General features: G+C 40.7%; 1 protein-coding gene across 2 annotated transcripts; it reads left to right on the plus strand.

The window, feature by feature from the left end:
• Positions 1-18: 18 nt before the first annotated feature.
• On the plus strand, positions 19-11,317 carry LOC139581056 (disintegrin and metalloproteinase domain-containing protein 8-like). Of its 2 annotated transcripts, none has more exons than XM_071410403.1 (23): positions 19-175; positions 497-603; positions 759-832; positions 919-997; positions 1,123-1,199; positions 1,622-1,820; positions 1,969-2,034; positions 2,748-2,810; positions 3,060-3,229; positions 3,468-3,692; positions 3,808-3,985; positions 5,691-5,780; positions 6,324-6,519; positions 6,840-6,942; positions 7,135-7,300; positions 7,400-7,480; positions 7,574-7,658; positions 7,797-7,917; positions 8,043-8,217; positions 10,093-10,140; positions 10,257-10,307; positions 10,438-10,509; positions 10,673-11,317. In XM_071410403.1, exons 1-23 carry the CDS (start codon positions 130-132, stop codon positions 10,733-10,735), a joined length of 2,535 nt encoding a protein of 844 aa, XP_071266504.1. In that variant the 5' UTR covers positions 19-129; the 3' UTR covers positions 10,736-11,317. The 2 variants fall into 2 exon arrangements, with proteins under 2 accessions (XP_071266504.1, XP_071266506.1); XM_071410405.1 differs by having other exon boundaries at positions 10,676-11,317.
• Positions 11,318-12,088: the final 771 nt, after the last annotated feature.

Below are 12,088 nucleotides of genomic sequence, written 5' to 3' on the forward strand. Positions count from 1 at the left end.
CCTTTGCTGATAACGTAGGCTACATAACGGAGAGGCGGGACTGGTACCTTACAGAGCTGCTTAATGTCTGTGTTCAGTATCCGTGCAATACAGCACACTTGAGAAACTCAGGGATATTAAGCTCCAGCCATGCGATACACTCTATATATATTCCTGTTATGCATCACCTATTGTGGTAAGTTTAACATATATAATTATGGTTTAATATGTACTATCTGAAGTTTTTATATATAAAATAATGGGCTAATTATAAACAATTGAATGAAATACAAAAAGGTGTATTTTGCTGTTCAGTACTGTATTTATAAGGACAGTAAGGCTACCTAATTAGCGCATCTGTTAGGATAATAACGCATTTAGACATTATATACAACATTGCAATGTTTAGAACTCGTATGATGCTCGTCGTATGGTCAATGTCTAGACTTTAAATGAATAGCAATTACTCTAAGAAATAGATAAACGTTATAATAGGTCTGGATGTCTGTTCTTTTAGTTGTACTGGTCAAGGGCGCACGGACATTAGATCATGTGGAGCGCTACGATGTCGTCCGACCTCAGAGACTAACTGGTCAGGTCAAAAGAAGCATTTTCTCAAACCAGGTGCTTACATCCCGTTATCTTTTCTCTATAATTATGTAACAGTGGTTCCTGTAAATGAGGGAAATACAGTATTTCAAATCCCCAATGGAGAGGGGGCTGTTATAAAGAGGAGAACAGCGTTTCATTGTCGACAACTAACAACATCTTACCTATAGGTTTATCCTGATGGGCTACAATATGTATTAACCATTTCTGGAGAGAACCACACAATTCATCTTGACAAGAATAGGTACATTATTTTTAACCATCCACTAATTACTAGATGTGTTTTGGTAGCAAGTTTAGTAGCAGTTATTTTAATTGTTCTTTTCATAGGCAACTTATTGGGAGGCATTACACTGAAACGAACTATTCCGAAGATGGAAAGCGGGTGACAACATTTCCAAATTATGAGGTATCTGAGCCATTAAATATAATAGCCCAGATTTGTGTCACTTTGTTTTGTTTCATTGCATGCTGTGTACAGTATTTCAAGAGAAGCTCTAAACCAATACTTTTACTAATTTCAACTTCCTGTAGGACCACTGCTATTATCATGGTCATATTCAAGGCATTGAAGATTCATCCGTTAGTGTTGGAATCTGTTCTGGCATTAGGTAAGTGAGTATTTCAGCATATTTCCTGTTTTCTGTCGGCAGTTTCTGAACTTTCTGAACTAGTTGGCAATCAATACATCTCTCAGGAAATCAAACTTCTCGTTTGAGAAATTCAAAATTGCTACATTTCCACATATGTGTAATTCAAATCACTGAGAAATTTGTGGTTGAAATAATTTTTGAAAGCGGTCTTAGAGATTTAGAAATGTACCTGTCTTTTATGACGTAGCCTCTGCTGACATTTCACCTACAAGACAATGATTAGAGTTGCTATACTGAATAACTTACTGCCTTTTGATGTTGATTATTCATACTATATCATATAATTGGAGTAACAATGCTATTTTAATTGGGGAGAAACTGATTTGTCCGTGCCTTGCAATTCAACACTCAGTAAACCGCTCGCCGATGTGTCTTTCCAGTGGCTTTGTGAGGGCTGAGCAGAAGGTCTACTTGATTGAGCCTTTAGGAGACTCTGCCGATGGGGAGCATGCTCTGTACAGGCAGGAGCACCTCAGAGCCAACAGGGCCAGCTGTGGTCACTCCAACGACAGCACGGTCTATGACCATGACCAGGGCCCGGCCCCCAGACTCTCGGGCCTCTTCAAGTCCAAAGGCTGGGTATGCAGTTACTTACTACTGCTTCCTTTTGTTACTTAGTTGAAACAATGCACATCCAAAGATAGTGTTCAGGGTTCATGTTTTCTACTAGTTATATTTATCTTGTAAGGAGAGTCCAATGTTTTCTTATCTCCCTTTTTTTTCTTAGAAAAGTAAACCCATCACTGGGCCTGAAAGATTTGTGGAGATGTATCTGGTGGCTGACTACACAGAGGTATATTATGTATCAACATATATGTTATAGTTTGAAATGTTCCATTTGCACAAAAAGCTTATTTCCCTCAAATTTTGGGCACAAAATGATAATCCATCCACATGGCATATCAAGAAGCTGATTTAAACAGCATGATCATTACACAGGTGCACTTTGTGCTGGGGACAATAAAAGGCCACTCTAAAATGGGTAGTTTTGTCACACAACACAATGCCACAGATGTCTCAAGTTTTGAGGGAGCGTGCAATTGGCACACTGACTGCAGGAATGTCCACCAGAGCTGATGCCAGAGAATTTAAGGTTAATTTCTCTACCATAAGTCACTCCAACATTGTTTTAGAGAATTTGGCAGTACATCCAACTGGCCTCACAACAGCAGACCATGTGTAACCACCCCAGCCCAGGACCTCCACATCCGGCTTCTTCACCTACAGGATCGTCTGAAACCAGTCACCAGGACAGCTGATGAAACTGAGGAGTATTTCTGTCTGTGATAAAGCCCTTTTGTGGGTGGGCCTGGCTCCCAAGTGGGTGGGCCTGTGCCCTCCCAGGCCCACCCATGGCTGCGCCGCTGCCCAGTCGTGTGAAAGCCATAGATTAGGGCCTACTGAATTTATTTCAATTGACTGATTTCCTTATATGAACTGTAACTCAGTAAAATGGTTGCATGTTGCATTTATATTTTTGTTCACTATATGTATTTTATTTTTCAGTCCAAAATATTTGGAAGCGAAACCAAAGCTCGGATGCTGGAAATTGCCAATCATGTTGATAAGGTACCTTTTCAAGGAAGTCATCTACTTGTTTGTCATTTTGTATGTTTGAATGTTGCATAAGCATAGTTAGGGCCAGGAGATTTACCTGACCAGGTCCAGGCTCTAGTTATAGGTTCTTAGGATGCTTTATTGAATTGCTTACTGTTTATATTCAGGGCTTAGGGCCAGGAGTTTTCCCACCTAGCTCTAGTACGTATAGCTTATATTCATGAAGGAGTTATTGAAAAGATCGCCGTCTCTGCTTCCTAGTTGTATCGGCCATTGAACATCCGGGTCATGCTGGTGGGGTTGGAGATGTGGACTACCAGGGATCACATTGACGTCACAGCCAGTCCTGAGAACACCCTGGATAGGTTTCTCCAGTGGCGTCAAGACGACCTTCTAAAGAGGGTAAAGCATGACAATGCCCAGTTTGTCACGTGAGTAATTGGCCTTATCTTTATTTTTTGTGTTGATGAAAGGAACTGGATTGCAATTAATCACAATTTTTCCATGACATTATTGTTTGATATTATGTACTGCAAAAAATGTAAATATAAAATGTTGTTTTTAATGCATAAAATTGGAACGATGGATAAATGTCTCGTTTTGTGTGGTTTGCAAAGCTAATCACAGTTCTAAAGCTTTCCCCCAACATTTTGTTGTTGTTTTTAACAGTGGTAAAGATTTCTTGGGCGATACTGTCGGACTGGCAAATAAACTTGCCATGTGCACTGGAAGTTCAGGTGCAGTCAACCAGGACCACAATAGAAACCCAATTGGCATTGCCTCGACCATCGCTCATGAGATGGGCCACAACCTGGGCATGTCCCATGATACTTCAGGCTGCACCTGTGGGACATCGCTGTACAACGACAACTGTGTCATGGCAGATCGGCTCAGGTAAAGACAAAAACACTTATACATTACACAATTACTCACACATTGACAAATTGAGGCATTTCCTATGTTATTATGTTAATCATTCTAAAGTGAGCCATCATTCCCACACCTTCAGGTCAGTGTACCCAGAGCTGTTCAGTGGCTGCAGTCAGGAGCAGCTGAGTGACTTCCTGGAGAGAGCCAATCCCAGCTGTCTGCTGGACACACCCGGCTTTGACAGGCTGTATGTGGGGCCTGCCTGTGGCAATGCCTTCCTGGACCCTGGAGAGGAGTGTGACTGTGGAACTGTGGAGGTTAGTCAGGCTCCATGTATAGTACCAGTCAAAAGTTTGGACACACCTACTCATTGAAGTGTTTTTCTTTATTTGTACTATTTTCTACATTGTAGAATAATAGTCAAGACATAAAAACTATGAAATAACACATATGGAATCATGTAGTAACCAAAAAAGTGTTAAACAAATAAAAATATATTTGAGATTTGAGATTCTTCAAAGTAGCCACCCTTCGCCTTGATGACAGCTTTGCACACTCTTGGCATTCTCTCAACCAGCTTCATGAGGTAGTCACCTGGAATGCATTTCAATTAACAGGTGTGCCTTGTTAAATGTTAATTTGTGGAATTTCTGCGTTTGAGACAATCAGTTGCGTTGTGACAAGGTAGGGGTGGTATACAAAAGATAGCCCTATTTAGTAAAAGACCAAGTCAAATAAGCGAAGAGAAACGACAGTCCATCATTACTTTAAGACATGATGGTCAATCAATCCAGAAAATGTCAAGAACTTTGAACGTTTCTTCAAGTGCAACTGCACTAACCATATGACCATATGATGAACCTGGCTCTCATGAGGACCGCCACAGGAAAGGAAGACCCAGAGTTACTTCTGCTGCAGAGGATAAGTTCATTAGAGTTACCAGCCTCAGATTGCAGCCCAAATAAATGCTTCACCCAAATAAATGAGTTCAAGTAACATACACATCTCAACATCAACTGTTCAGAGGAGACTGCATGAATCAGGCCTTCATGGTCCAATTGCTGCAAAGAAACCACTACTAAAGGACACCAATAAGAAGAAGAGATTTGCTTGGGCCAAGAAACGCGAGCAATGGACATTAGACCGGTTGAAATCTGTCCTTTGGTCTGATGAGTCCAAATTTGAGATTTTTGGTTCCAACCGCCGTGTCTTTGTGAGATGCAGAGTAGGTGAAAGGATGATCTCCGCATGTGTGGTTCCCACCGTGAAGCATGGAGGAGGAGGTGTGGGGGTGCTTTGCTAGTGACTCTGTCTGTGATTTATTTAGAATTCAAGGCACACTTAACCAGCATGGCTACCACAACACTCAGCAGCATACGCCATCCCATCTGGTATGTGCTTAGTGGGACTATCATTTGTTTTTCAACAGAACAATGACCCAACACACCTCCAGGCTGTGTAAGGGCTATTTGACCAAGGAGAGTGATGGAGTGCTGCATCAGAGGACCTGGCCTCCACAGTCACTCGACCTCAACCCAATTGAGATGGTTTGGGATGAGTTGGACTGCAGAGTGAAGGAAAAGCAGCCAACAAGTGCTCAGCTTATGTGGGAACTCCTTCAAGACTGTTGGAAAAGCATTCCTCATGAAGCTGGTCGAGAGAATGCCAAGAGTGTGCAAAGCTGTCATCAAGGCAAAGAGTGGCTACTTTGAAAAATCTAAAACCCTTGAATGAGTAGGTGTGTCCAAACTTTTGACTGGTACTGTATGTACACTGCCATTGATTATATTGTCTTACACTATTCCTCTGACTCAATCAAAGGTTTGGCTTTGTTATAAGGATGACAAACATTTTCAAAAGCTTATGAAAGGGAGACAAAATATACACATGCATGAATGCTTTGCACCGTAAATGAAATTTTTGGGATGACTGACTTTTTATAAAAGATTCATTTGACAGTGGTAAGATGAAATTGTTATTTTGTCTTTTGTCTCGGCCTGGTGTGTCTTTTGTCCCTCCCAGGAGTGTAAGAATCCCTGCTGTGACCCCACAACCTGTCGCCTCACTGAGGGGTCCAGCTGTGATCATGGAACATGCTGTGAAAACTGCCAAGTACGTGCATTTTTATCTTTATGTAAAGCCATATTCAAATCTGGGTGCTTTATTAAACGTATGATTGAATGACTCAGACCAGGTGGTAACGTCCATCTCTGATCTCTCTCTGCTCACCACAACTCAGACAGACACACCCAACCAACAACAACTAATAACCACCAGCATAAAAAATAACATAGCCATAAGAGAAGTAGGGTTCGGCTTCATAAAGAACAGATGGGTGGATTGAGAAACCAGGGTTGGAATACTAGCAATAATACCAGGAAACAGACTGATGCCCTTGTGTTTCCCTGTACTGTACTGTCCATATCCTTCCTCAATATGACAGTCAGGGGACTGTAAGAAGCGGGCCTAGTCAGTCATCAAATAAAATTTGTACTGTATGAACCAAACTTGCCATCTAACCAAGAATCATACACTTTGCTGTAGTAGTAGTGTCAGATTTTTAGCACACAATTTTTGTTAGCTATATTAGTTATTAATCTGTTATGATGTTACTTACTCAACCAATGAACTATTTGTTCTCCATTCAACCTTCAGCTTAAACAGGCAACCAGTTTGTGTAGAACAGCTTCCAGTGATTGTGACCTGGCAGAGTATTGCACTGGAACTTCAGAGCATTGCCCAGAAGATACCTTCAAAATGAACGGGAAACCTTGCAACTATAGTCAGGGGTACTGCTACAATGGGCAATGCCCAACACTTCAGCAACACTGCAAGAGACTGTGGGGACCAGGTACTTGTCTTTACTGTTTTAAGTATATAGCCAATGATGTTTCTTCCACTCGTGATGGAAAACTGGATCTATCAATTATCTATTAATTTACACTACACGAGTTACGACACAGCGTAACCATCCATAGCCGTATGACGCTATTTCATTAACACAAAGCAGAACTCTTCCAGAAACAAAATAGGCCTAGATATAATCTCATTCAGTTAGTGCAAGTTAAACGTCATATTGTGATTTGTGCAATGATGATAATCTGCAGTAAGAATTCCTGTCATATCCTGTGGAACCAAAAAGTCATAACTGTCATCTCTCTTATCTTCTAGCGGCACAAGTAGGCACGGATTCCTGCTTTAATCTAAACCTGGGTGGCATCGAAAGAGCCCACTGCGGAAGGACCAAATACGGCTTTGCGCGTTGCACGCCACAGTATGTCCACTCCCATCTGTCACATTGACTTCCTGTGTTTTGACATTTCCATTTCCTGACATTTCCCATCACAATATGACCACACAATGTCCCTCCCAAGGCAATTTACAAATAATAGAAAACAGCTATTACAAGACTTCCGTAAGTTTGTGTTGTTAAGAAACACATTGCCATATTATTTTCTTCTCCTAGGAATATAAAATGTGGAACATTATTTTGCTCGGGAGGGGATGAGTATCCCATCACTGGGCAGAAGGCCTCCTATACAATGAGGGGAACATGCAACATAGCAGTGGACCAGGATAAGATAAGAGCCCTCGACATGGTCCCAACAGGAACCAAATGTGGAATGAATGATGTAAGACTGTTTCTGAATTCCAAATCATCCCTCGAGAGAGCCTATTGGAATTCATATGAGTGTGCAAATGAAGTGAACAATTCATCTTTGTTTCCATAGGTTTGCTATGATCACAAATGCCAAGATGTCAAAGTCTATGGTCAAACGGAGGACTGTTCATCAAAATGCCACAACAATGGGGTGAGTGCATTGATTGTTGATTTTGAGTTGTTAGTAAACTTCCGCTCGAATTGTTTGGACATAGTCATCACAATCATCGCTCTCTTTTGTTAGATTTGCAACAACAAGGGACAGTGCTACTGTAACCCAGGTTGGGCTCCACCCTACTGTGACGTCAAGTATTCAGACGTGCCTCAAGGTATGCCTCATTCACTCCGTTGTGACATGCATTGTGGTTTATGTATTTCATATCATGCGTTACATTTTGTAAAGGTAAACCTGAACAGTTGACAAAAATTGACATCTTTTAATGATTAGTAATGTTTTGGTTTTGCAGACCAGTTTGGGGTGGTAGCTGGTGTCTCTGCAGCGATAGCTGTCTTGTTGCTGCTTACTTTCCTGGTTGCAGGACTGATGTGCTGCAAGAAGGACAAGAGAGAGAACTACATTTCCAAAAGGTGAGTTTTTTTCCCGCCAACGTATTATTTGTATTTTTTTTGTGAATGCCTCTTCAGTTGTCATTTCAAATGATTTGGTACACGATCAACATATTGATGTGTTATGTATTGATCTGTATTTGAAGGAAAGTCCACTCTACTCCGGGCCAGTTGAACCCAATGTTCCAGGAGAGGAGTGGGAAGGGTAATCCTCTTAGCAAGCCCCTCCAAATCAGCCAACCCACCTTCATGGAGTCATCTGCAACACAAGCCTGCACCCCTCTGTCTGTCACTGTGGTCCCTTCCAGGCCCCCTCCACAGGTGAGCTACATTACCACAACATTATCTCAACATTGCCACTAGTCCAGGCAGATCGATAAAGGCCTATTATGTGGAGTCACTAGTAGTATCATGTTACACATAACATACACATACTGTTGAAGTCGGAAGTTTACATACACTTAGGTTGGAGTCATTAAAACTAGTTTTTCAACCACTCCACAAATTTCTTGTTAACAAACTATAGCTTAGGCAAGTCGGTTAGGACATCTACTTTGTGCATGACACAAGTCATTTTTCCAACAATTCTTTACAGACAGATTATTTCACTGTATCACAATTATATCACAATTCCAGTGTGTCAGAAGTTTACATACACTAAGTTCACTGTCCCTTTAAACAACTTGGAAAATTCCAGAAAAGGATGTCATGGCTTTAGAAGCTTCTGATAGGCTAATTGACATAATTTGAGTCCATTTGAGGTGTACCTGTGGATGTATTTCAAGGCCTACCTTCAAAGTCATTGCCTCTACTTGACATCATGGGAAAATCAAAAGAAATCAGACCTCAGAAAAAAAATGGTAGACCGTCACAAATCTGGTTCATCCTTGGGAGCAATTTCCAAACGCCTGAAGGTACCACGTTCATCTGTACAAACAATAGTACACAAGTATAAACACCATGGGACCACGCAGCCGCCATACCGCCCAGGAAGGAGACGTGTTCTGTCTCCTAGAGATGAACATACTTTGGTGCGAAAAGTGCCAATCAATCCCAGAACAACAGCAAAGGACCTTGTGAAGATGCTGGAGGAAACTGGTACAAAAGTATCTATATCCACAGTATAACGAGTCCTATATCGACATAACCTGAAAGGCCACTGCTCCAAAACCGCCATAAAAAAAGCCAGTCTACGGTTTGCAACTGCACATGGGAAAAAATATCGTACTTTTTGGAGAAATGTCCTCTGGTCTGATGAAACAAAAATATAACTGTTTGCCCATAATGACCATTGTTTTGTTTGGAGGAAAAAGGGGGAGGCTTGCACGCAGAAGAAAACCATCCCAACCGTGAAGCACTGGGGTGGCAGCATCATGTTGTGGGGGTGCTTTGCTGCAGGAGGGACTGGTGCACTTCACAAAATAGATAGCATCATGAGGCAAGAAAATTATTTGGATATATTGAAGCAACATCTCAAGACATCAGTCAGGAAGTTAAAGCTTGGTCGCAAATGGGTCTTCCAAATGGACAATGACCCCAAGCATACTTCCAAAGTTGTGGCAAAATGGCTTAAGGACAACAAAATCAAGGTATTGGAGTGGCACAAAGCCCTGACCTCAATCCCATAGAAAATTGGTGGGCAGAACTGAAACAGCGTGTGCGAGCAAGGAGGCCTACAAACCTGACTCAGTTACACCAGCTCTGTCAGGAGAAATGGGCCAAAATTCACCCAACTTATTGTGGGAAGCTTGTGGAAGGCTACCTGAAACATTTGACCCAAGTTAAACCATTTAAAGGCAATGCTACCAAATACTAATTGAGTGCATGTAAACTTCTGACCCACTGGGAATGTGATGAAAGAAATAAAAGCTGAAATAAATCCTCTGCTATTATTCTGACATTTCACATTCTTATAATAAAGTGGTGATCCTAACTTAAGACAGGGAATTTTTACTATGATTAAATGTCAGGAATTGTGAAAAACTGAGTTTAATTGTATTTTGCTAAGGTCTATGTAAACTTCAACTGTATGTAGTTCCTATGTAATATATAATAATATCAACAAGAATTGAAACAGCTGCTGAACTTGTAGAGATACCCACTTTACTTTAGGCAGGCTATGTTTTGAGTAAACTAAGGATATTTGGAAAGGAAAATAAATGCAGACTAAGCGGAGAGCAATATTTTGTCTTACAGCCACCAAAGAGCTTGCCTGCAGTGCTGCCACAGTCTTGCATTGAACCGGTGAGCTATGCCAATTGAAATACATCATGTTACTAAACTCAGGAATCTTAGAAACGTACTGTATACTGACGTACCAAACTTGTACAAACATTTTCTTTATTCAATTTTTTTATCAGACTAAACCCCTACCTCCACCAAAGCCTTTGCCGACTCTGAGGAGCACACCGGTAAGTCATTTCAGCCATTACAGTTAATAACATGTTGACATTTAATAACAACTGTATAACAATTAACTACATGGTCTCTACACAGTCTTATCATGAACTCATTATCAATTGTTGTATATTGTTCTGTTAGAAAATCAAGCATGTTGTCCCAGTGCCACCAGTCAAGGCCACAGCACCAATGGTACCCAGCAAATACCCACAGGTAAGTGTTCATTTAACACACTTATTGTAGTCATGTCTTTTGTCTCCTGAAACCATGACATAGCACAAAAGTAAAATAAAAAAATTGCTTTGTTGGTAATTCTTTATGAAACCAGAATTGAAGGGCATGTTTCAAGATGGCCGTCTAACTGATGTGTGTTCAGCAGACCTCAGGAGGAGCATTCCACAAGATTGCACTGAAGCCTCCCCCCATGCCACGTCGATGATGACTACTGCATGTAGCAGTATGTTGACTCATAGGAAGACAGACCTTTGATGAGCCCAGTTCTTGTTTCAGACTCTAGGAGGTCCTGAATGACCGAGCCTAATATCAACTGTGGAGAATGTCTTTGAAAACTCAACATCAACATAGTGATGTCTCAACCACTGTGGAAAAGTGGTTTGGAAAATGCTGGAACAGATTGCTGGTGCATTTCTCATGCAGTGTTTTTCTTTCTTCAATTATTGTATGGTAGAAAACATGTTACAGTAGACCATTCCCTTTGACATGAACCTAGCAGTTGCACTTGTTTTTATAGGTTGCCTCTGTTTGCACTTTTTACAAGGGGGAGAGCCTAATTCTACTTTGGAATTCCTGTACTTATGAATGTTCATTTACTGTTTCATGATCTCAAGCCAGTGTGCCTTTAAAAAAATAAGTATTACATTGATGTATGTTCTTTTTACAAGATATTACAAATGAATGGTACATGTGAGAGGTATAGTGCCTTCAGAAAGTATTCAAACCTCTTGACTTTTTCCACATTTTGTTGTGTTACAAAGTGGGATATAAATGGATTTAATTGTCATTTATTGTCAACGATCTACACAAATCTAATGTCAAAGTGGAATATCTTGATTTAGATAAGTATTCAACCTCCTGAGTCAATACATGTTAGAATCACCTTTTGCAGCAATTACAGCTGTGAGTCTTTCTGGGTAATTTTAAGGGACAGATTCCGACCCGAGTTAAGCACATAAATGGAACGTAATTCCATTTTCTGCACTTTTCTCCATGCGTATTCTGACCTTGAACTTAAGCAGGAGAATAGCATGCTATTCAGTTTGGGTAGACATCGAATAAATGAAGGTGTGTCTACAGATATGCCATACTCTGACCTTGACATAATTCCACCACCTTTACATGTGAGGAAACCATGAATAAGGTCTAGCAAACCTACTGGTTCCAAGTGGATGGAAGTAACACTATTCTCTCCATGCACTATAATTTACAACTTGATAACAGCTATTGATAAGTGCTACAGAAATGAATAATCTGTTTGGATAAGAGAATTGTACAAACAAAAATATAAATGCAACATGAAACAATTTAAAGGATTTTACTGAGTTACAGTTCATATAAGGAAATCAGTCAATTTAAATAAATTCATTAGGCCCTAGTCTATAGATTTCACATGACTGGGAATACAGATATGCATCAGTTGGTGAAGGATACCTTAGAAAAAACGTAGGGTCGGTTAGATGAATGGCACGACAATGGGCCTCAGGATAGCTTATGCCTGCCCATACCATAACCCCAATGCCACTCTGTTCACAATGTTGACATCAGCAAACCGCTC

The sequence above is a fragment of the Salvelinus alpinus genome, chromosome 7, assembly GCF_045679555.1.
Source record: "Salvelinus alpinus chromosome 7, SLU_Salpinus.1, whole genome shotgun sequence".
Lineage (NCBI taxonomy): Eukaryota > Metazoa > Chordata > Actinopteri > Salmoniformes > Salmonidae > Salvelinus > Salvelinus alpinus.